We start from the raw sequence: 24,051 nt of genomic DNA, 5'->3' as shown, positions 1-24,051 counted from the left end.
GGTAGGGGCTTCGGACACACCGAAAAAAAAATACACCGCAGGGGTCTCAAATATTAAGGTATCCTGAGTCAACTCCCCCCCCCCCCCCCCCCCCAACTCCACCCCCTCTCAGGATGTTTAATGAGCACTTTCAAATCGGATTGTTCTGTAACTGTTGTCTATCTATAGAAAAAAGAAATAGAAAGTTTTAGCTCTCTGTATTGTTGTTAGTTAAAGGCATGCAACGCACTTGACCTGCTTCTCATGCTCTCAGTAATATCCTGGGCATTGTTAACAAATAATTCTGATATCACCGATCTTTTAGGTTGTGCTACAAGTTTTCACTGGGAGGGGTTCATAACGGTGAAAGAAAAAGCTAATACAAGTCGTTGGCCATGCTTTGAGTGCTTTCAGGCAATCGAAATGGACCTGGATAGTTAAAATAGAGGTATCTATTTGTGACTTCAGTCTATTTTATTAGCGTTTCGTTTCAAACATCAAGCTGAATTGTTGGTTTAGGTCGAGGTAGCTTTATTTGACCATATATACGCTACAGATTACTTTATCGTAAAAAAATACCACAGAGCTCAACTGACATGAAAAATAATTATTCACCAAAACTGCATCGAACACTTTCGAAAGTAAATATACTGCATCAAAAGATAAAAAAAGACTTAAAAGACTTATCCCACTGGTACGTTCGCTCTCCGTTCAGAATTTTTTGTACAGCACTCTAACGGCTCTTCTCTCCTCAGCGCTCATGTCGGTGGTACTGCACTTGGCTGTGCGGCGCGGTGGCCCTGTGTTCGCCTGTGCCCTGGAGTCCTCTTTCTTATGGGTCTGGCCAGTGCGGTGTGGACTGTTTGGCGAAGATCTTGGCGACGATCTTGGTGAAGTTTAAGGCGATATTCTCGGCGATCGCATGTTATCTCCTTGTCGAGGACTGTAGTCCAGTTTCGGAATAGAAAGTTTAGTCCCCGTGTTTGTACTCCCGGCGTCATGATTGGCACGGTTCGAATGTTTTTTCAATTGTTTCTTGTCTGTCTCCATATGGAACTGATACAGAAAAACACGCTTCCTGGCGAAATATTTCAAAGCGTGTTTTTTCTTTTTACGGTCTGGCTTGGATATATATTTCACCTAATAATTCGTCAAATATCTCGATCATTCCAGCTCTGATGACATGACGTACGTCATGGTTGTTATGGTGATTATGTTAGCAATCACGCTTTGTATAGTAACTAATGACGTATTTTTCGGTTAATCAATCAGCGGAGGTATTATTATATTACCTTAACAAAACCTATTTTTATTTATACCTATAAGGCCCGTGTCAGGGCAAGCAATGTATAATAGCTTTTTTGTTAATTTTTTTTTGTTAAAGGTTGTGGTGTTTTTTGTTATTTTTAACATATATTTTCATGTTTTTAATATTTCTACACATGCTACCTGTAGCTTTTCCCACTCAATCACTTGCCGCCGCGGGGACTCTGACCCCCATGGTGAGAGCTTCGCCTCCCCCGCAAGCAACGCATTTTCCCCAACAACGGCGTTAAAAACAGAACATCGAAGGCGATTGGGCGATGTGACGAGAATTCTCTCAACACAGGAAGTCCGCATATCTATTTTAATTTTCTTTAGTGGTACCGTATTGCTCTAATAAGCGTCTGCCCCATCAAACGTTTTGTTAAAGATATGATACTGTATGTTAGATATGTTGTAGCGGAATTCTTAAATGTTCCCGAATGCCTAGAACAATGGAATTATTAGCAACCATCACACCCAACCCTCCCCCCCCCCCCCCCCCCCCACTTTCCCCCTCCTAGTCAAACAGCCAATAAAAAGGCTCATTGCTTGCCAGTTGCTATACTTTAAAGGCCAATCTGGAAAGTTGACACTACGTCTTGAAAGCTACAACAGTGAATAGAGTTGACAAGTGACAGCAAGATTCGAACGCCACACTGTAATCAAGGACAGAGGTAAAGAAAGGTGGGGAAAGAATGTAAACATATTTTACTCTCGGTCAGAAAATCACCAAGAAAAAGCAAGTAATCAAACAAATCTTCTTTAATCATCATTTCAATCATCTTTCTTTCTGTCTGTCTTGATATAGGCATGTCATTTGAAATAGTTCTATGTTCAAAATTATTCAACACTTCACAAAAAATGTGAATTCATGCTATACTTTTTCCGCGTTTAAATGTTTCTTGTTTAATTCTAGTAAAATCCAAACTGGGATGCGTATATGGTTATTTAATTGAAATCAAGTGGTCTCGTAGATTATAATTCCAATGCTCTTAACGAACCCCTGTCTATTTCTCGAACATTGATTTCATGGGTAATATAGAGCATTTTTATGGAATTAGTCGTTTTTCGAGAGCGGAAACTTAATTAGAGAATAGAATAAAACGCTTCAACATTTTCGCGTGTGATAAAATGTTTCTCTTAGCACATATATAGTTAGTGATCAAGTAGGGGAATCCTTGAATCCTTGTCTTGCTAAGTCCTATATTTGTGATTGAATTAATTATAAATTTTTATCCTTATTGCCCAACAAAATCTTGAACCTAATGAGTTTGCATTCAATATTAATTTGTTTCGTTGTGTTTCTTGAAAGAAAAAAAAAAGCTAAAAAGCAGGCAACGGGATGTTACACGCTACACATTGACGGCACTCAAAGGAACTTTAATGGGAAAAAGTTCTCATTTCCCACAAGAGATGGATTGAACAGCATGCTATTAAGACCAACTAAAAGACATCTCCAAGTAAACTTGTTAAAAACTGCACTTAACGCGTTATTACAATGAGCCGGCTTACACCTGGATTTGGCGAAATTAATGTTAGATGACAGAATAAAAAAGACAATAAATGTTAGCATCACCTGTCCTCTGTTTTTCATATACCGTCTTTTCACAGGAAGCCAGAGCAAGACTTTATTGACACTCTTGTGCAGCCTCAGGCAAAGAATCAAGGATACCATAGCGACGCGTCGACCCAAACTGGGAATATTATCTCGAAATGAGCCCCGTGGAAGGACTTCTCCTGGGTGCGTTTTGTCTTCTGCTAGTGCCAAACACCGTGTTTAACACATTAGTGTGCATGGTCGTCAGGCGCTCAAAGAGGGCACAAACACCAATGAACAACTTGATAATGAGTTTAGCGATGAGCGATATCTTCATCGGCGCTACAATCTTTCCAAGGCATATTATCAACAATGCGTTTGTTCACCCTGGCGGAAAGCAAGGAAGTGCGTTATGCAAACTCGTCACCGGCGGTGGCCTCCTGTGGATAAGCGTCACAGCCTCAGGGTTACTCCTCACCGCAGTAGCTTTTGAGAGATTCTTCGCCATTGTTCTACCGCACAAAAAACGATTGAGGATAACTAACCGAAAGCTTAGGTGGATCGTATCTTCCGTATGGATGTTCGCCATTGCGTCTAACCTTCCCAGCATGCTAGTCATGGAGTACAACGAAGATCTGAACTTCTGTACGGAGGTTTGGCCGGTATGGGTGTCTCCGAAAGCCTACGTGTCGGTCATGTTTGTAGTGGGCACGAGTTCAGTACTATTCATGTATATTCTGTACTCAGTTGTCCTCTTAACATTCTGGAAAAAGCGACACACGACCACTGAAATGTCCCAGTGTGCCAGGCTCCGCGCGCGCACCAAGGTCACGAAGATGTTGATCTTAATGACGGTGATTCACACAGTCTGTAGGACGCCAAACTACACTTTCTACCTGCTGAGCTACATCAACCCCGATGTGCAGTACGGCTCGGCGTCCTACAGTTCCACAGTAGCGCTAATTCTGCTCAATTCAACTTCTCATCCGTTTCTTCTTTGCTGGCAAATGGAATCGTTTAGAAAAGGCGTCTGGCAAATCCTCCAGAGTTTGGTTTGTCGTCACAGAGTACGTTCGGTTGCTTACTCTGGACGCTACCAAGTGCGTAATAGCACTCAGATGACGCTGGGAGATGCAGTCAGTTACATCTAACTTTATTTTCGATGTGCAGTTATTTTCCCGACCACTTTTCAGACGCTTTATTTTGCTTTTATATGTTTGTGTCCTGTCAAAGATAGCTATAATGCTTTTAAAAGTAACCTTTTTTTGTATCATTTGTTCGTTGTAACACTATTTATTATTTTTGGGTAATTGTTTTTGCTAATACAGAACGAAAAACGCAAAAATAAATAAAGCGTCAGACGTTCCTCGTGAAACATCCGACATGACTTTAATGAGTTCCAGCATTAAAAAAAAAAATTATTCAAATTTCATTTGTGTATTCTAGAGGCATTCTAGGTGCAATTATACTATATGTGACTTAAGATCAGCAACAGGAACATAAAAGTCCGAAGATTTATCTCTTTTACTGCCACAGCTGTTGGACTAGAATATGAAACAGGAATAAGCGAACATAATTGAAACAAATGATTTATTACTTGTGAATGTAACAACAATAGGAAAAAAATAGAAAGATAAAAAAAAAATAGAAAAAAAAAGTTTAGATATAATAAAACAGGGCAAAATTACAGATAAAGGGCTTTAATTAACTGTGAAAGCAACATCAATAGGAAAAAGTTGAGTTTAGTAATATTAAACTGTGAATGTTTGGGATGCACTTGAGAACGAATTGTAAGTTGTGTCAAAGATGAAACGGTCGAAAAAGTAAACGGAGACACGGTTGTCGACTTAAATAAGCAAAATAATCTAGTATAATTATACGAAAAATTGCTTCATCAAATAAATTTTGCAAAGAAAATCCATTGGTCGGAATACTGACGCGTATAGCCGTAGCAAGCCGAATTATTGGGGGACACGATACAAAAACATTTGGGGTACAGCCGGTGACCCTACTGGTCATTTCCTTATAATTTTTGAAAATATCGTGCCCCTAGTACCCAACCCCCTACGGCCCAGGGCCGGGTTCCTAGAAAGCAAGTTAACGCTAACCCAGAGATAAATAAGGCTGTTATCCAACCAAATGTCTCGATAACCATATTTATCCGTGGATAAGCGATAATCTGCTTTCGAGGAACCGGGCCCTGGACATTATTTCTTAGCCAGCGCGATGCAAATTCGGCACTGGAGAATTATTAAAAAAAACAATAACAATATATATTGATTATAGCTTCTCAGCTTGTTAGCACTGCTATGAGAAAAAACGCAGAAAAACGAACAAAGGCATGGGTTTAGCATTTTATTTCATAAAAAAAGCTTTACTCACGCGCAAGAAATTAATGTCGAGCTCGCGGTCAATCATGACTAGCCAAATTCAAAATTGCTGCAAATGCTGAAAACACTAATCGTAACTTGTGTTATCGGGACTTGTGACTTTAAAACAAATTATCGCGTTTTTCAATATTCTGTCAGCTTTCTGGCTTTTGTCATTCAAATTAAAGGTGAGAGTTCGCAGTGACTGATTCCAATACTAATTCTACCACTAAAATACTTATTTACTTTTAAGTTTTAGAACTGTGAACTTTAAGCAATTGATATCATTGGTCAATTCGTGCAATGCAAGCTAAAATACTAAAAATATCAACAATATCAACAATGTCTACAGACATTAAAAAAAAAAGATATAATATCCTTCCTTATAGTTTCTGGTCTTGTTCATTGAATCCTTCATTAGAAACTTTGTATGGAGAGTGTCTCTTGAAAGTTCGATTACGTTCGCGTTTGAGGCGAAGTAACCTCTTTCTCTCGCTCAGATGTTTAGCGGTCAAATTTTTCCAGATTTCCTCCATGTTGTTTTTAAATCCTTCCACCAAATCACGCAGACACGATTGCATGTTCTGCTTCCGCAATATGAGGTCTTCTAGTTCTTTAATTCCTGCGAAAGAAAATAGACTTTCTTAGCGGTCATACTTCTTTCAAGTCACGAATATATCACCGCCACACAACACTTCAGCAACATTTCCTTCATTAGAGAACAGGTGGTGATCGCACCGTGACCCCGATGCATCATGGATTTATGCGGAGACCGAATTTTTCCCATGTGAGCAGCGAAAATACTGACCCAGTCCAGGATAATTCTTTTATTTGGCGTCAAACAAACACAATTATCGCAACTCTCTTGTTACCATTTATCGTCATGTTTCTATAGGCATACTATAAAATCGCAAATTTGGCTTCATAGATATCCCAATTATTCTTGTTTAAAGCCTTTTTTGCTTTAATAAAAGGTTTAGAAGTCACCTTGAGTCTTAGGCATACTATAAAATCGCAAAATTGGCTTCATATATATCCCAATTATTATTGTTTAAAGCCTTTTTTGCTTTAATGAAAGGTTTAGAAGTCACCTTGAGTCTTAGTCGATTATAATTTTCAAAGAAAACCCCATAGTCTAGGAGGTAGAACCGGAAAAAATTTACCAAATTTACCTGGGCCCGAAAAAAGCGGGCGTTTGGAGAAACACTCGTAAAGTTTATCGGGGACTTCTCGGGTAACTTTCCGGGTTTTCGGGTTTATCGGGATTTTTGAGAAACGACCCCCTGGAACGGATTGACACTGTTTCGCTCGAGTAGTTGTAAATAACTACGGCAGATGCTTTTGTAGCTTTTAACTTAAATTGTAAATACACAGTCACTTTTTAGAATTTACCTGGACTTTTCTGGGCCCGAAAAAAGCGGGCGTTTGAAGAAACACCCGTAAAGTTTATCGGGGACTTCCCAGGTGACATTCCGGGTTTCCGGGTTTATCGGGATTTTTGAGAAACGACCCCCTGGAACGGATTGACACTGTTTCGCTCGAGTAGTTTTAAATAACTACGGCTTTTAACTTAAATGGTAAATACACAGTCACTTTTTAGAAAAAGGGACATAACTCGTAACTGTTAGCAAGTAACAGTAACTTTTTTTAATATTGAAACATTGTTTTTCTTACCTATCAAAATTTCCCGTTCGCAAAACACTCGCAGTTAATACTATGTGCAGTCAGCATGCGGCATCGATAGCCGCAGTTAGCCCTTGTTCATTCTTTGATATTAATTTTCCTAATAATAGGTTTTAGATGGGGCAGAAAATCATTGATCTCCATTGCACAAAGCGACCGTGATTCTGCGGATGAGACCTTGCTCGGACGAGTGCGCTCGACAAACGATTTACCCCGCTCTGACGATCGGCTTCGCCCAATGATGCATTGGGGTCACGGTGAAACCACCACATGATTAGAGACCTTACGCAAGGACGACGGCGACAGCATCAAAATCAAAGAAACAAACTGCGGGCGGACGGGCAGGCAGGACTGAATGAGTAAATACATAAACGAGCAAGAATTGAGCAAAAAAAGCGCTTGCTGTGCCGTCGTAGAAAGGTGTTGCATTGGCCATAAACCGCTTGAGCTAGACAAAAGGAAACTCTTACCGGTACTCCTCCGACGTTTGCGCAGTTGGTACGCCAATTCATACAACATCCCGAGCACAAATAGTCCAACAAACATGTACATAATTGTCCAAAGTGACTCTATGAACACATTACTTGAAGAGTCGAACATATCATCGGTGACCATCCCTGCGATGCTTTTATCAGGCGACTGCAATTAGTAGAAACATACTAAGCGCGATATCAAAATAGAATGGTAATAATAGGTAATAATAATAGAGAGGAATTTGGTTGAGGTAATAATATTAACCAGTCGTTCCGTCTATTACCTCTAAAGAGTCAGCATTCTGCCGTATGTGGGCAGATATATCCGCCTTTTGTTCCAGGAAGTAATGACGCAGGCACTCCTGTATCTTTATAGTAGGTCCTCCCAGTACCACGCCATAGACGGAGGAGATCTCGATGACTTTATTCACCCTGAGTTTTGAGTGATTGAACATGTGTTTATTTGCGCCCACCACGTACGCATCTATCAACGCACCCTTCACCTCTCCTGACAGTAGCGCCTCTTGAATCTCTTCTAATGTCTTGTACCGGTTTACTGAAAGACCGAACGATACAATGACTATGGTCCATCAAAAAATCATTGGCCCCAATATGACCTTCAACCACTTTTTCATCCTTAGCTGCAACAATTCTCACAGTCGGCCCCTTCCCCTCAAGCTAAAAAACTTTGAGTCAGCCTCCACATTTCACACCAAATGAATAATATCAATAATAATATACCATCATTAACTTTGGCGTTCTTTCTCAAGCCAAGCCGATGTTCCGACGAATTATCCAATGCAGCGACCTTAAAGACAGAAACTCGTTTTTACAAAGAAAGCATGGTAACAAATGGTGCCTTCCCTCTTGGGAAATAGAAGAAATGAATAGGTCTTGCCGCAAGATACATTCTTGTAGCTTCGCTACAACTTCGCTACTTCAATTAGCTGCAACATATATTTCACGTGCGCAGGGGCACGCCTCACTTTAGTACCATACAGCATTGCACCCGACACAATGCGCAGGGGTACGTCTCACCTTAGTACCATACAGCATTGCACCTGACTCAATGCGCAGGGGCACGCCTCACCATAGTACCTTACGGTATTGCACCTGACTCAATGCGCAGGGGTACGCCTCACCATAGTACCATACAGCATTGCACCTGACTCAATGCGCAGGGGTACTGTACAGGACCCGAAATGATCCCAGGACCCGAAACGATCCCCAAAAGTTCCCCAACTGATCCCGGGACCCGAAACGATCCACAAGAGTCCCCGAAATGAACCCCAAGGAATTACAGTAATGGACGACTAAAGGAATGTGTAAGGATTGGCTTTCAGTTTTAAAAACATATGAAACATTTAGCTTTGTTTGTGTTATTAAAAGGGAATTTACATTAACTAAAACTATAGTATTAAGATTTTAATATACGACTGCGGGGGAATACAGTGGTTGAGTCAGAAATTGGGGTCAACTAACAATTCTTTGTGATAGTAATTTGAAGAACCCGGCGTGGATAAATAATTTTTACATAACAAGCCATAAAAGAAAGTCTTTACAGATAGGACATGCTGCTTTTTATAGGAAGCGAAATGTTTTAAAGTTTTTTTTTTTTTTTCTGCATGTTTGTTTTCGGTGAATAAAAGACCTATCATATCATGAGATCATGCCGGGGTGTACGCACGACTACATGAGGAAGTTCAAAACTCACATAATATTGTAGTAGAAGGGTTGTTCGAGTGTATAACTCAGTGTGCTTTTGTCATTCCATCTTCTCGGCCAAACCGGCTGCCTAAAATGTGTCGGTAAATATTCGCTCGTGTGAACAAGGATTTCGTGGTGAAATACATGTTTAGGTTGTCGAATGAATATTAATTTTTAGGGGTGATGTTTACCGGAAATGAGATTTATAGTGTCAGAGTCATGTGTCGGAACCGCAAAATGTTTAGAGTGTGATGGAAGGTCAAAAGTTTGAATGATCTGAGCAAGGCTGTGCTATGTTTATACATGCTGTATTTCTTTCAGTAGCAATTAAAAGTTGTGTATTTGTTTTAGACTCTGTTTATGGGTTTAACGCCGGGCAATGTAATAAATAGAAGTATTGTGTTGAAATTTAATATTTTTAAGTCACGTTGTTTAGAAATCGAGTCGCTGTTAACCCTTAATTATGCTTCAAGAATTGCAAGTATTTCTTCTGCTTTCCCTTTGTCCATAACCGCAATTCCTTGGGGTTGATTTCGGGGACTCCTCGGTATCGTTTCGGGTCCGAAGATCAGTTGGGGTACTTTTGGGGATCATTTCGGGTCCTGGGATCGTTTCGGGTCCTGGGATCATTTCGGCTCCTGTACAGTACGCCTTACCTTAGTACCTTACAGCATCGCGCCTGACTCAATGCGCAGGGGCACGCCTCACCATAGTACCATACAGCATTGCACCAGAATCAATGCACAGGGGTACGCCTCACCTTAGTACCATACAGCATTGCACCTGACTCAATGCGCAGGGGTACGCCTTACCTTAGTACCTTACAGCATTGCACCTGACTCAATTCGCAGGGGTACGCCTCACCTTAGTACCATACAGCATTGCACCTGACTCAATGCACAGGGGTTTGCCTCACCTTAGTACCATACAGCATCGCACCCGACTCAATGCGCAGGGGCACGCCTTACCTTAGTACCATACAGCATGGCACCAGACTCAATGCGCAGGGGTACGTCTCACCTTAGTACCATACAGCATTGCACCCGACTCAATGCGCAGGGGTTTGCCTCACCTTAGTACCATACAGCATCGCACCCGACTCAATGCGCAGGGGTACGTCTCACCTTAGTACCATACAGCATTGCACCCGACTCAATGCGCAGGGGTTTGCCTCACCTTAGTACCTTACAGCATTGCACCTGACTCAATTCGCAGGGGCACGCCTCACCTTAGTACCATACAGCATTGCACCCGAATCAATGCGCAGGGGCACGCCTTACCTTAGTACCATACAGCATCGCACCCGACTCAATGCGCAGGGGTACGTCTCACCTTAGTACCATACAGCATTGCACCCGACTCAATGCGCAGGGGTTTGCCTCACCTTAGTACCTTACAGCATTGCACCCGACTCAATGCGCAGGGGCACGCCTTACCTTAGTACCATACAGCATTGCACCCGACTCAATGCGCAGGGGTTTGCCTCACCTTAGTACCTTACAGCATTGCACCTGACTCAATTCGCAGGGGTACGCCTCACCTTAGTACCTTACAGCATTGCACCAGACTCAATGCGCAGGGGTACGCCTCACCTTAGTACCATACAGCGTTGCACCCCGCTCAATGCGCAGGGGTACGCCTCATATTAGTACCAGACAGCATTGCACCTGACTCAATGCGCAGGGGCACGCCTTACCTTAGTACCATACAGCATTGCACCAGACTCAATGCGCAGGGGTACGCCTCACCTTAGTACCGTACAGCATCGCACCTGACTCAATGTACAGGGGTACGCCTCACCTTAGTACCATACAGCATTGCACCCGGCTCAATGTACAGGGGTACGCCTCACCTTAGTACCATACAGCATTGTACCCGGCTCAATGCGCAGGGGTACGCCTCACCTTAGTACCATACAGCATCGCACCTGACTCAATGTACAGGGGTACGCCTCACCTTAGTATCATACAGCATTGCACCTGACTCAATTCGCAGGGGTACGCCTCACCTTAGTACCTTACAGCATTGCACCCGGCTCAATGTACAGGGGTACGCCTCACCTTAGTACCATACAGCATTGCACCCGGCTCAATGTACAGGGGTACGCCTAACCTTAGTACCTTACAGCATTGCACCCGGCTCAATGCGCAGGGGTACGTCTCACCTTAGTACCATTACAGCATTGCACCTGACTCAATGTGTAGGGGTACGCCTCAACTTAGTACCATACAGCATCGCGGCTGACTTAATACGCAGGGGCACGTCTCACCTTAGTACCATACAGCATTGCACCTGACTCAATGCGCAGGGGTACGCCTCACCTTAGTACCATACAGCGTTGCACCAGACTCAATGCGCAGGGGTACGCCTCACCTTAGTACCGTACAGCATTGCACCTGACTCAATGTACAGGGATACGCCTCACCTTAGTACCTTACAGCATTGCACCCGGCTCAATGTACAGGGGTACGCCTCACCTTAGTACCATACAGCATTGCACCCGACTCAATGCGCAGGGGTTTGCCTCACCTTAGTACCTTACAGCATTGCACCCGACTCAATGCGCAGGGGCACGCCTTACCTTAGTACCATACAGCATTGCACCCGACTCAATGCGCAGGGGTTTGCCTCACCTTAGTACCTTACAGCATTGCACCTGACTCAATTCGCAGGGGTACGCCTCACCTTAGTACCTTATAGCATTGCACCAGACTCAATGCGCAGGGGTACGCCTCACCTTAGTACCATACAGCGTTGCACCCCGCTCAATGCGCAGGGGTACGCCTCATATTAGTACCAGACAGCATTGCACCTGACTCAATGCGCAGGGGCACGCCTTACCTTAGTACCATACAGCATTGCACCTGACTCAATGCACAGGGGTTTGCCTCACCTTAGTACCATACAGCATTGCACCAGACTCAATGCGCAGGGGTACGCCTCACCTTAGTACCGTACAGCATCGCACCTGACTCAATGTACAGGGGTACGCCTCACCTTAGTACCATACAGCATTGCACCCGGCTCAATGTACAGGGGTACGCCTCACCTTAGTACCATACAGCATCGCACCTGACTCAATGTACAGGGGTACGCCTCACCTTAGTACCATACAGCATTGCACCCGGCTCAATGCGCAGGGGTACGCCTCACCTTAGTACCATACAGCATCGCACCTGACTCAATGTACAGGGGTACGCCTCACCTTAGTATCATACAGCATTGCACCTGACTCAATTCGCAGGGGTACGCCTCACCTTAGTACCTTACAGCATTGCACCCGGCTCAATGTACAGGGGTACGCCTCACCTTAGTACCATACAGCATTGCACCTGACTCAATGCGCAGGGGTACGCCTCACATTAGTACCATTACAGCATTGCACCCGGCTCAATGCGCAGGGGTACGTCTCACCTTAGTACCATTACAGCATTGCACCTGACTCAATGTGTAGGGGTACGCCTCAACTTAGTACCATACAGCATCGCGGCTGACTTAATACGCAGGGGCACGTCTCACCTTAGTACCATACAGCATTGCACCTGACTCAATGCGCAGGGGTACGCCTCACCTTAGTACCATACAGCGTTGCACCCCGCTCAATGCGCAGGGGTACGCCTCACCTTAGTACCATACAGCATTGCACCTGACTCAATGCGCAGGGGCACGCCTTACCTTAGTACCATACAGCATTGCACCTGACTCAATGCACAGGGGTTTGCCTCACCTTAGTACCATACAGCATTACACCTGACTCAATGCGCAGGGGTACGCCTCACCTTAGTACCATACAGCATTGCACCTGACTCAATGCACAGGGGTTTGCCTCACCTTAGTACCTTACAGCATTGCACCTGACTCAATACGCAGGGGCACGCCTTACCTTAGTACCATACAGCATTGCACCTGACTCAATGCACAGGGGTACGCCTCACCTTAGTACCATACAGCATCGCGCCTGACTCAATGCGCAGGGGTACGCCTCACCATAGTACCATACAGCATTGCACCTGACTCAATGCGCAGGGGTACGCCTCACCTTAGTACCATACAGCATTGCACCTGACTCAATGTACAGGGGTACGCCTCACCTTAGTACCATACAGCATTGCACCCGACTCAATGCGCAGGGGTACGCCTCACCATAGTACCATACAGCATTGCACCTGACTCAATGCGCAGGGGTACGCCTCACCTTAGTACCTTACAGCATTGCACCCGGCTCAATGTACAGGGGTACGCCTCACCTTAGTACCATACAGCATTGCACCCGACTCAATGCGCAGGGGTACGCCTCACCTTAGTACCATAAAGCATTGCACCCGACTCAATGCGCAGGGGTTTGCCTCACCTTAGTACCTTACAGCATTGCACCCGACTCAATGCACAGGGGCACGCCTTACCTTAGTACCTTACAGCATTGCACCTGACTCAATGCACAGGGGTACGCCTCACCTTAGTACCTTACAGCATTGCACCTGACCCAATGCGCAGGGGTACGCCTCACCTTAGTACCATACAGCATCGCGCCTAACTCAATGCGCAGGGGCACGCCTTACCTTAGTACCTTACAGCATTGCACCTGACTCAATGCACAGGGCTACGCCTCACCTTAGTACCTTACAGCATTGCACCTGACTCAATGCACAGGGGTACGCCTCACCTTAGTACCATACAGCATCGCGCCTAACTCAATGCGCAGGGGCACGCCTTACCTTAGTACCTTACAGCATTGCACCTGACTCAATGCACAGGGGTTTGCCTCACCTTAGTACCTTACAGCATTGCACCTGACCCAATGCGCAGGGGTACGCCTCACCTTAGTACCATACAGCATAGCACCAGAATCAATGTGCAGGGGTACGCCTCACCTTAGTACCATACAACATTGCACCTGACTGAATGCGCAAGGGAACGCCTCACCTTAGTACCATATACAGCATCGCACCTGACTTAATGCACAGGGGTACGCCTCACCTTAGTACCATATACAATATTGCACCTGACTCAATGCACAGGGGTACGCCTCACCTTAGTACCATACAGCATCGCACCTGACTCAATGCGCAGGGGCACGCCTCACCTTAGTACCATATACAACATTGTACCAGACTCAATGCACAGGAGTACACCTCACCTTAGTACCATACAGCATCGCGCCTGACTCAATGCACAGGTGTACGCCTCACCTTAGTACCATATACAACATTGCACCAGACTCAATGCACAGGAGTACACCTCACCTTAGTACCATACAGCATCGCGCCTGACTCAATTTCAGTGGATGCTAAGATTTCAAAGCTTGCACTCAGTGAACCCATTAGAATGCTGAATGTGACAAGGCCGACGAGCGTCCATGCGATTGTTAGCACACGGCCTACAAAAGTGACTGCTGTCTTGTCGCCATAACTACAAAAAAAAACAAAAGTGACTGCTGTCTTGTCGCCATAACTACAAAAAAAATCAGTTCGGTTTTTTTTATTTAAAAGCAACCTACAGCCTCTATATTCATTTCGACAATAATTCTCTATTTTGCTACAAAGCCGAGTTATAGTTGGGCCCGAACTCGTAAAATTAGAAATTAAGCAACATGGACATTAGACACGTTTTACTCCAGTGAATCAAAAAGATTAAAACAGATAATTCCTTACCCTACTGTTGTCATGGTGACAAAAGCGAACCAAAATCCACTGCCAATACCACGCGCAAAGGATGGTGGGAACTGATCCTCGTTGGAATTAGACTCCTAGAAGACGAGTAAAGTTTTAAATAAATAATAATTCTAAAACTAGATTGCTCTAAATTTATCAGTGAGATGCATATAACATGATAATAACAATAATGATAAGACAAAAGGTAAAAAATAATAATTAATTTATATCCCCTATCTGTATTGTACTGTTAGCTTAGATAATGTGGTGGTGCGACGAATATTCCCCTGCCTTGCCGCTATTATACGATCATTCAGCGAGTGCCTGGACCATCTTATTTATTATTTATAAAGCTCTTACCGTAAACCATATAACGAAGGCAAACAGGAGCGCCAATGTTATATTGACCAATAGGAACGGCCAGACCATGAACACTGTCAGAGCTACATTTTGCGGTGACGCATCAGTCTCGGCCCGCGATACGATGAACAGTACTCCTGGAGTAGTGACGACTGGCATGTACCCGAAGTATTTCGAGTAATGAGTTTGGTCCTTGTACCCGTTGATTGGGAAGCTTAAATCCGTCACTTGGTCAATCGCTCGCTTCACGTCAATGTCCTTGTTCTTCATGGCTTTCTCGCCGAATCCGTCGGTGTTGAAGTCAATGATGGTCTTACCATGTGCCGAGCAGCGACCGCAGCAGTACTCAATCGAGGTTTCCAGGAGGTAAGGGAACATTCCGCGAGGTGTGTCCGAGCTGTTGTCATAAGTGACGTACGGAGCCATTATACGCCAGTTGGTGGAAAGCTTGCGGTGGCAGCGACAGGTTGCTAAGAAATAAACACGTACAGATCAAGACAAAGTATCTACATCGGTACAGAAAAAGTCAACTCTCGTGCAAAGCTGTAACCTTCGGAAACCGACCGGAAAAGCTAACATTTTTAAATAAAGTGATTGTATAGTCTCAACAATGAACATGGGACTTGAAAAGGTACCGGGAAGTGGAGCCATATTTCCAGAGAAAATTGATTGTGTATTGAAATGGATCGTACCTAGCAAACAACTCGGGCAGTTTTAACTTCAGACGGCGTCAACCTTCATTTGCACTCTGCTCACAAACGTTTCCGGCGAATCAGCCCACAGGTAGCCGCTAACTCGCGAAAAGATCCACTCATTTTCGCGAGTAAGCGGCTACACGTAGTCTAGCAAGGAGAGCAGGGGGCTTTCAACTTTTTCCGCTAACGGATGCTCTCACAACGAGAAACTTGTGCCGAGGCTAAAGACTGTCAACCAGACCCACATCCAACCACTCCTTTGTCATTGTTTATCATTGAAATTACAGCGGTTTTTTCACAAAGGAACGACGATGTTTGATTGAAAATAACTTCGTTACTCGTTTGAATTAGCCGATGGAAATGGATGCTTGTGTGACTCGGTATTGAGCAGGAGTCTAAAATAGCGGCGTTATTGGCCTTCTTTAAAGAGGCTCACAGTATTCAATAGAGTTCTCGCTTACTCACATATATTAACGAAAGTTGAGACTTCGCTATCTCCTTTGATCGTCTGAGCGATCACCTGTACTTCATACGTCGTGAAAGTCTTCAGGTTCTGTATGACTTTATCGAGTACATGCGGACCGACAAGGAGCTGGAACGAGGGCTCGCCATACAGTGGTCTACCAACGGACGACACAGCGCGATATATCAATTTATAGCCGGTAATAAAGCCGTTACGGTAGTCGAACGGCACGGGCTTCCACTCCACAAAGATCGAAGTGGGGCCGTCGGCATTCCCTGAAGAGTTAGCTGGTGGTCTCTCGGGAACTGTAATGATACGAACCCATTATCATCTGACATTATCATCTATCAGTTCTGAAAGTTATATGGAACTGGTTAAACCACAACATCCGTATTGGATTATCTAGTAGATGAAATTGTAAGCATATTTTTTTTTAGGTAAAACAAAAGAAAATAAACTTTTATCTTAAATCCATGAAATAGATAGGTCGACGCTTCTAAGTATTTGGACCTTTCTGCGGACTAAGTGTAGCGTCCAAATAAAAGTACCTAATTTCAGTCAGTATACAAATATTCATCTTACAAAATACGCTAAAGGAATATGTGAACAATGCTACCAGTCTCGGTCACCTCTTTGAGGGACGCGGCAAGTTATAAAGACAAATCCAACCTCTTCATTGTGTGCCCTTTTTTGGTATAAGAAGCTGTATACCTACCATCTTCGTCAGTGCGTAGTGTAATGTAGTCACTCCACGGCCCGAAGCCCATCACGTTGTACGCTACAATCCGCAGCTGATAATAATTGAACTTATGTAGGTCCACGAGCGTCACCTCGGTCTGTATGGTAGGGTAAGTGGCGTTATCTGCTATCGACTTGTTTGTGTTGTTATACTCCAGTATGTATCCGACCATTTCACCGTTGGTGAGAAGTAAAGGCACAGGCTCCCACTGAAGTCGCAGGCGAGTCGATGATATTGGCTGACCTCGGAAACTTGGCGGTGGAACCTTGGGTACTAGAAAATGAAATTACAAAATATTACACAATGCTCCTAAAAAAATCCTCCCCTATATGCCACGCACTGTAAATCGAAGAACCATCTGCTTTTCTTTTTGACAAATATTTTGGGATCGCTATATTCTTTTGAGAACGAGAGCAATGAAATCCCTGTTTGGTGTTTTGCCTGAATTAAGGGTATATTCAGTTAACCAGTAGCATGCGAAAGCAGACGCCTCTAGCCGCTTGCGAAATGCCTTATTACACTTAATTTTCGCGACACTTTAATGCCGCGGATTTCGCGAAAATAAAGTGACGCGAAAATTTAGTGTCGCGAAAATTAGGATGCGCGAAAATTAAGTGAGTGCACAAGAAGCCTTTGGGGGAATATTGGCCGTTTAAAGCCGCATTGTCACCGGAAGTAAACTGGTGACAATGCGGCTTTAATAAGCTTTATGGAAACACCTTGTCTATTTAGTCATCTAATGTACATATAGTACGGTGAGAGGTTGAGTTGGACTTGTATTTATAGATTTTTATGAAACTAAATTTAGCCCACGCATCTTTTTGTTTCATATTGTTTCAGTTTTGATGATAACAGCACATTTTAATTCCACTTGTTTTGCTTGATTTTATTATCCGAAAATCGCGAAAATAAATTTATCTGGTTTTTCACAAAAATAGGAAAATCGCGAAAATAAAGTGTCGCGAAACATCGCCATCTGAAAATCGCGAAATTTTGAAGGTAACTCTTGCCACTAGTTTTTTTGCGCGAGCGGCTAGAGACTTCAGCTTTCCCAGGCTAAGGTAACCAGAAAGTCTTCAAAGATATAAAGTGCTGACATATTATTTTATAAGCTTACAATAATCTTTGGTTTGCACTGAAGTTTTGGCTACGGGCCCGTCCTTGACAGTGAACGCCACCACCTTGAGGTCGTACCACATGAAGCCAGAAAGATCATCGACGACAATGGTAGTAGCATCCGCGCCCAGTGTCAAGCTGAGCTCGCCCGCGCCTGCGACCTGTTGAAGTTTGTAGCTAACTCGATAGCCTCGACAGATCCCGGGGATGAGGTGGGATGGTATTGACGTCCAGTTTAGCTCAATTGAGTGCCAAATACTGCTGTTGGCTGTCAAATTTACTGGCGCAACTAAAGGAGCTGCAAGGACCAAAAGAAATTTCTTTTGGAGAGGGTTCTCTGGAAGTGTAGCATTGAAACAGCACAATTTTGATTGGCAATTAATATGGGGTAGTCCTTAAACCAGATTTAAGTATAGTGCGTGTAGAAAACTGTATTTTACTACATGCGCAGAAGGTTAAGTAATTTATTAATTAATTTAATGTAAGTCCTGAACCACTAACCCTTCTCAAGCAAACAAAGATATCCCTAGCCATAAAAAACCTGCATAGTCTAACTCAACTATAAATGGACTAAATTCACCATATTTGACTTCATATAGCAAAACAACGTCTTAGGTTCACTGTTAGAAAGAGATTATTTTCACTGAAATATTTTTTTCATCGCTCTCTGGTGTGATGGCCGCAGCAATTCCTATATTTATTCTAGCTTCAATCTAACAATAAAAAAAACTCGTGGTTAATTTTTTAATGCAAGTCGCCCTGGCGGATCAAGGTTCATGTGTTACATGATAATCCCAAACAAAAAAATAATTTTGGTTTTTGGGTGTATAGGACCTTGGTCGTACCATCTTCGTCGGTACGGAAGTAGTAGTGGTCGCTCCAATTGCCATCTCCCTTGATGGTGAAGGCACACACGCGATAGGTGTAGTCCGAATACATCTCTAGAGGAGTCAGGGTTCGCTGAAGAGTGTCTGCTCCGTGCACCGTCATATTCACCTCCGTGTTGTCGGTACCGCTTTTATATGCGTACGTGTAACTTAGTTGCTGGATCTTGTATCCAAGTATAATGCCGTTAACATGCTCGTAAGGTACAGCGCTCCATGACAGTTCCACCGTTGTTGAACTCGTGTTTACTGCAGTGATGTTTGGCGGCGGGGCACTCGGGGCTGTGAAAAAATAATGTCAGGATCATAGAGTAAAAAAAGATGCTCTATAACTTATTGACAATAAAGCAGGGCTGGTGCCTTCTTCCCCCCTCTTGTTTATGACAGGTTACAGGGAAGTATTGGTGGTGCAAAAAAAGCTAGCTTGTCTGGCTACTGTTTGTACTAGGCATTTTATATAATCGCACGCGATCGCTGCTCAATCAACAGTAGGAACGCAACTGATCGCTGTCTGCAATTATGATCGCACTGATCGTCTGCGAGGCTTTTGTTAATGGAACTTACTGTCCTGATCAGTCCAAATGAAGACCGTGGCCGGTGGACCGATGCCAATAGACGTTATGGCTGCTACTGTGACGTTGTACTCTCGGTACTTATACAGCCCTGTCACGTTTGCCGTCTTCATACACACTATCATCATTTTTTCAATTTCTCCTGTTTCAATTCGTGTGGCCCAGACCTTATAACCACGTATGACACCATGCTTATGATCTTCGGGAACTTCGGACCACGACACACTGATAGCGGTGGAGCTGATATTGTGTCCGGAAACGCTTTCAGGGGGGGCTGTAGGAACTAAAAAAAAAAAAAACAAGAATTTGCCGTTGTGGCAGAATCACCCAAAACAATCCTATGGAGTAATAACAAGTAGTAACATGGCTGGAATAAACCTTTTGTTGTTGTTCATAACCCTCGTAAAGACAACGAGGAAAGACACATAAATACGTACTACTAGAAACAGCCATGCAGTTTCCACTAATTAGAAGAACATTATCATCCCGTATGCAAACATCGTAACAAGACAACGACCGCGGAGAAGCAGTTATTCACTTACCATCCTCGGCCGTTCGAACAAGAAGCGCCCCCCAGGGGCTGGGCCCAACTTTATTGAACGCATAGAGCATCACGCTATACTCCGTGTATTTCCGCAATCCAGTAATGACCATGCCCGAGCAATTAGAAAATACCAGGCTACCCTCGCCGTACAATGAACTCCAGTTAGCCACACAGCCCAAGATTATCCCATTTTGGTTTAGGAAAGGTATCTCGTCGGCCGTGAGGCTTAAAGCTGTTGAATTAGCAGCAGCAATTTTGATGTTTTGAAGTGGGGCGTCAGGTACTGAAATCATAAAAAAATATAAGCAATTTTTGTTTTTCCAGGTAGGCAATCCCTAATCGCCCATATCGGCTCAAGACACCCATTCATAATCTCTCCAAAATCCCTTTTAGAATACGAGCAAAAAGTCAAGAAGAAAGAAGGAAAGGGAGAAGAGTGATGGAAGAACAATAACAATAAGAATAAAATCACATTGAAAACGATTGTAACAAATGCAGCAGCAGAAACTCTCAGATGTACTTACCATCTTCAAGTGTGCGTACGCATACCGGCTCGCTAAAGTTTCCGCTACCTATCCGGTTATACGCAGCAATCGTGACGCAGTAGACTTTGTACTTCCTCAAGGACACTAAAAGCACGCTGGAATTGTCGGGCGCGACTGTAATGTTGATCCAGGGATCTGCTGGAACCTCAGGCGCGGAGTAGTTAATAACATAGCCAAGGGGATTCCCGTACCAGTTGAGGGCATTGATGTGTGCCCACGTGACATTCAGGGCCGTTGAATTAGTGGCGACTGAGGTGATGTTATTAGGCACTTCTTGAGGAACTGTTAATAATAGATCGGAAGGCACTCGTCCATTAGTTATCAAAAGGACAAAAAGCCTAAATAATTATGGACGAAGAGAATGCTAGATACTGCACAATGCACAATGCTCGGCCTCATCAATAAGGGACATTTTGTATTGCAACTTTCCCACCACACACCCCCATTTTATTGGTTACAAGTGTTTTTTTTCAGCGTCAATCGTTCAGGCGATCAAAGTCGGAGGAAGATGATAATGTATGCTACACTTAGGAGGGAGAGGGTAACTTCCCAATTTCTTTTGTTCTAGATCTTTGTTGGATTTGGCCCGTGCATAGCGCCTTCATATAAAAGAGCAGAACTTGCAGGCCCCATAAACAACCAGCACGCAAACAGGTAGACGAAACAATTTGTGAAAATCTTATTGAATGGGGTTATTTTGCAATACTGTTATCATTAAAGCCGCATTGTCACCAGTTTACTTCCTGTCGATTACGTAACAACCCCCGGAAAACGTAAAAGCAGTGTGTCTGCTTTTAGCGCGGTATTATAATAGATTCTTTTGCCTCTTGTCGGTTGAGGTTTCCGTCGACCCTCCGGAAGTAAACTGGTGGGATTTTCGTTTCAATCAGCATTTTTGGATAAAAATGACTGGCTGCACGGGAGTTTTGAAATTGCCTTGGCCGTGTAACGAAGTAAACTACACCGCTAAACATCCTATTGCTGTTACAAACCGTTCTCTCCAGACATCCCGTAGATAGGGGGCGAGATAAAGCCGTCTCCTTTCAGGCTGTAGGCTAACAGTCTGAAGGTGTAGTTAGTAGCGGGTGAAAGACCTTCGACCACCGCATGGCTGTCAAGACCTTGCACCGTATGTAAGGAATACAGAGAGTCAAGCCCAATGCGCTTGTAAAGGATCCGATAACCCTGAATCAGCCGTGTTGTCGCATTATCTGAGGCCCAGCTCACGTTGACAGAAAAGGGTGTTATAACCTTCACTGTGATGTTCATTGGAGGTGTTAATGGCACTGAGAGTAAGAATGAAAGTTTTAAGACAGACAGACAGACAGACAGACAGACAGACAGACAGACGGACGGACGGACGGACGGACGGACGGACGGACGGACGGACGGACGGACGGACGGACAGACAGACAGGCAGACAGACAGACAGACAAACACGAGATGTACCTGTGGCGGAGGACATTGAAGCGCCAGATATAGGTAGAGACATGATGGATACATTTTGGTAGAGAGCCTCCTCTAATAGTAGAATGTCCGTGTAGTTCACCGCGCCAAAGATAATGCTCATGTTCACATTGACGCTCCCGTTTCTTTTAAAAGACAATAGTTCAATGATACTAAAGTTCAGAGATTGCAGGAAAGGATGGAGAGTAAAACGATAATTAAGTCACCCAGCTAGTGTGGGTGCACAATAACCATAAATAAGTCTTACGTGAATCCGTGAATGTGAATACCAAGGAAACGACTTCCCAAGATTTTCTTGAACTGTGAGCAACAAAGAAAATCGTCACTTTCACTTTGCCTATGACTGTCAATTACCTGGGTAGATTGGCTTAAGGCATACGTCGAACTCAAATTGAATCTAATTCAGTCGAACCTGTTGTTTTGGAATTAGGTACATGGAAAGTACAACGTGCTGCGAATCAGTTCGAGTGCGCTTTATAGATTTGAGTTTGAGTCACCGAATCGAATCGAACCCTGTGTGGCGAGGCCTGGCGGCAAACGTATTGTACTTGAACCGAATAAGATAAATCAGGGCCGTAGCAGGAGATGGGGGCATTGGGGGCACGGCTTCCCCACCCCTCCCCCCAAAAAAATCCAAAATAATAAGGAAATGACCAGTAGGGGTATGACTGAGCCCCCACAACTTTCTTGTTGCAATAAAATCCTCCTTACAGGGCATGCGCTTTACGAACAGTCCCACAATATGGCGAATTTCCGGAAGTCAACACAAAATTTTTTTGCATTATTCTGGTCCTGCCCTGAAGACACGTGCCTGAAATGCAATTTATCGATGTGCTGTTTTTATATGTTCGTATAAAAACACAAAAAACTGTCCAGTAATAATTGCATTTCCCTTGTTGCGTGCAGCAGAATTCATGGCTTTTAATCCGTACGTTCCACTGGGGCCTTCGCCCTTCGCACGGAAAAGTGTATTTCCGTGTTCTTTTGTTGTGGGACAATAATGAAATCTTATAACAGTCACTGGTAAGTAATACTGGTAAGGAATACTATTTTAAAAGTATTGTCTCCTGGGAAATAGGGTCGGCGTAAGCAAGCTCGAGTTATTAAATTGATTAGTTCATATTTCGGTTCGACGTTTGCCTTCAGCCTTTGTAAGATATTAATTTGTTATGAATTCATATAATTAATTTTATGCATAAAATCGCCCGCTAGCCTTTGTAAGTATCTCACGTAGTCAATTTTTTTTTATAATGAGAAAGAAACGCCCGCTAGCCTTTGTATCTCATATAATTAGAATTTTATGACGAAAAGGAAACGCCCACAAGACTGTCCATATCATTTGGCGGCCTCCTCTCTCATGCCGACAAAAGCGGTTTCAAGTTAGTTGTGATCGCTACTCAATCATCACGCCTTGGCCCCTCATGTATTGCACTCCCCCTTTAAATGAACGATCTTCAGAGCTAAAAAGTCTTACTTCGTCATTTATACTTGAAGTGAGAGTGACTGCTGCTAGCGACTCTAGATCCAGGTAGTCATCTGTCCATTCCATGGACGAGAACTTAAAAGCCACTTGAATCGCCTGCGTTGACCCTAAATAAAAATGGTCAACTGGTATCAGTAGCAAATCTCAAATCACCGTAAGGAAAGCATCACTTACTTGACAGGGTAATACCCACATTTTAATAAAGGTTGCCAGCGCGAACTGTGAACGGCATTTGACGAATGAAAGGTGTTTATGGGTAGTAATTATTTGCAAAAATAAAGGTGATAAATAAACTAAAGGGATGTCAGAACCAAATACTTATTATATTAAATGTATAGTCGTATGTTTTATTTATATTTTTCGGAATTTTGAACAGATATTTTGGGATCCATGGGTCCTTTCGGTTGTAGAACTTCCACTTGTCGATCGCCATTTGCCATTTGCACTGACGTTTTTTTAAATAGGTGTATCTCTATTAA

The 24,051-nt window shown here is 43.6% G+C and overlaps 2 protein-coding genes across 8 annotated transcripts in view; one reads left to right on the top strand and one right to left on the bottom strand.

The window, feature by feature from the left end:
* The first annotated feature begins 1,864 nt into the window (after window positions 1-1,864).
* LOC5521275 (neuropeptide FF receptor 1) lies at window positions 1,865-4,742 on the top strand. The gene is made up of 2 exons (XM_032366275.2): window positions 1,865-1,968; window positions 2,896-4,742. The coding sequence occupies exon 2, from the start codon at window positions 2,998-3,000 to the stop codon at window positions 3,970-3,972; it is 975 nt and encodes a 324-aa protein (XP_032222166.1). The 5' UTR covers window positions 1,865-1,968; window positions 2,896-2,997; the 3' UTR covers window positions 3,973-4,742.
* Window positions 4,743-5,163: 421 nt separating this feature from the next.
* The window catches only part of LOC5521276, a 73,239-nt gene continuing 54,351 nt past the window's right edge, over window positions 5,164-24,051 (bottom strand). For all 7 annotated transcript variants that reach the window (XM_048723289.1, XM_048723291.1, XM_048723290.1 and 4 more), the window contains 18 exons: window positions 23,564-23,679; window positions 22,337-22,389; window positions 22,072-22,214; window positions 21,615-21,908; window positions 20,602-20,904; window positions 20,076-20,360; window positions 19,526-19,816; window positions 18,923-19,243; window positions 18,079-18,375; window positions 16,938-17,234; window positions 16,225-16,527; window positions 15,065-15,534; window positions 14,705-14,799; window positions 14,297-14,462; window positions 8,088-8,154; window positions 7,631-7,902; window positions 7,344-7,512; window positions 5,164-5,812 (listed from right to left, as the gene is read on the bottom strand). In XM_048723289.1, the coding sequence (XP_048579246.1) occupies window positions 5,574-5,812; window positions 7,344-7,512; window positions 7,631-7,902; window positions 8,088-8,154; window positions 14,297-14,462; window positions 14,705-14,799; window positions 15,065-15,534; window positions 16,225-16,527; window positions 16,938-17,234; window positions 18,079-18,375; window positions 18,923-19,243; window positions 19,526-19,816; window positions 20,076-20,360; window positions 20,602-20,904; window positions 21,615-21,908; window positions 22,072-22,214; window positions 22,337-22,389; window positions 23,564-23,679 (4,181 nt within the window). In that variant the 3' untranslated portion in view covers window positions 5,164-5,573. The remainder of the gene's footprint in view (window positions 5,813-7,343; window positions 7,513-7,630; window positions 7,903-8,087; window positions 8,155-14,296; window positions 14,463-14,704; window positions 14,800-15,064; window positions 15,535-16,224; window positions 16,528-16,937; window positions 17,235-18,078; window positions 18,376-18,922; window positions 19,244-19,525; window positions 19,817-20,075; window positions 20,361-20,601; window positions 20,905-21,614; window positions 21,909-22,071; window positions 22,215-22,336; window positions 22,390-23,563; window positions 23,680-24,051) is intronic.

The sequence above is a fragment of the Nematostella vectensis genome, chromosome 2, assembly GCF_932526225.1.
Source record: "Nematostella vectensis chromosome 2, jaNemVect1.1, whole genome shotgun sequence".
Taxonomy (NCBI): Eukaryota; Metazoa; Cnidaria; class Anthozoa; order Actiniaria; family Edwardsiidae; genus Nematostella; species Nematostella vectensis.
Note: the sequence above shows the minus strand (reverse complement) of the source record. Positions and strands in the feature narration are given on the sequence as shown.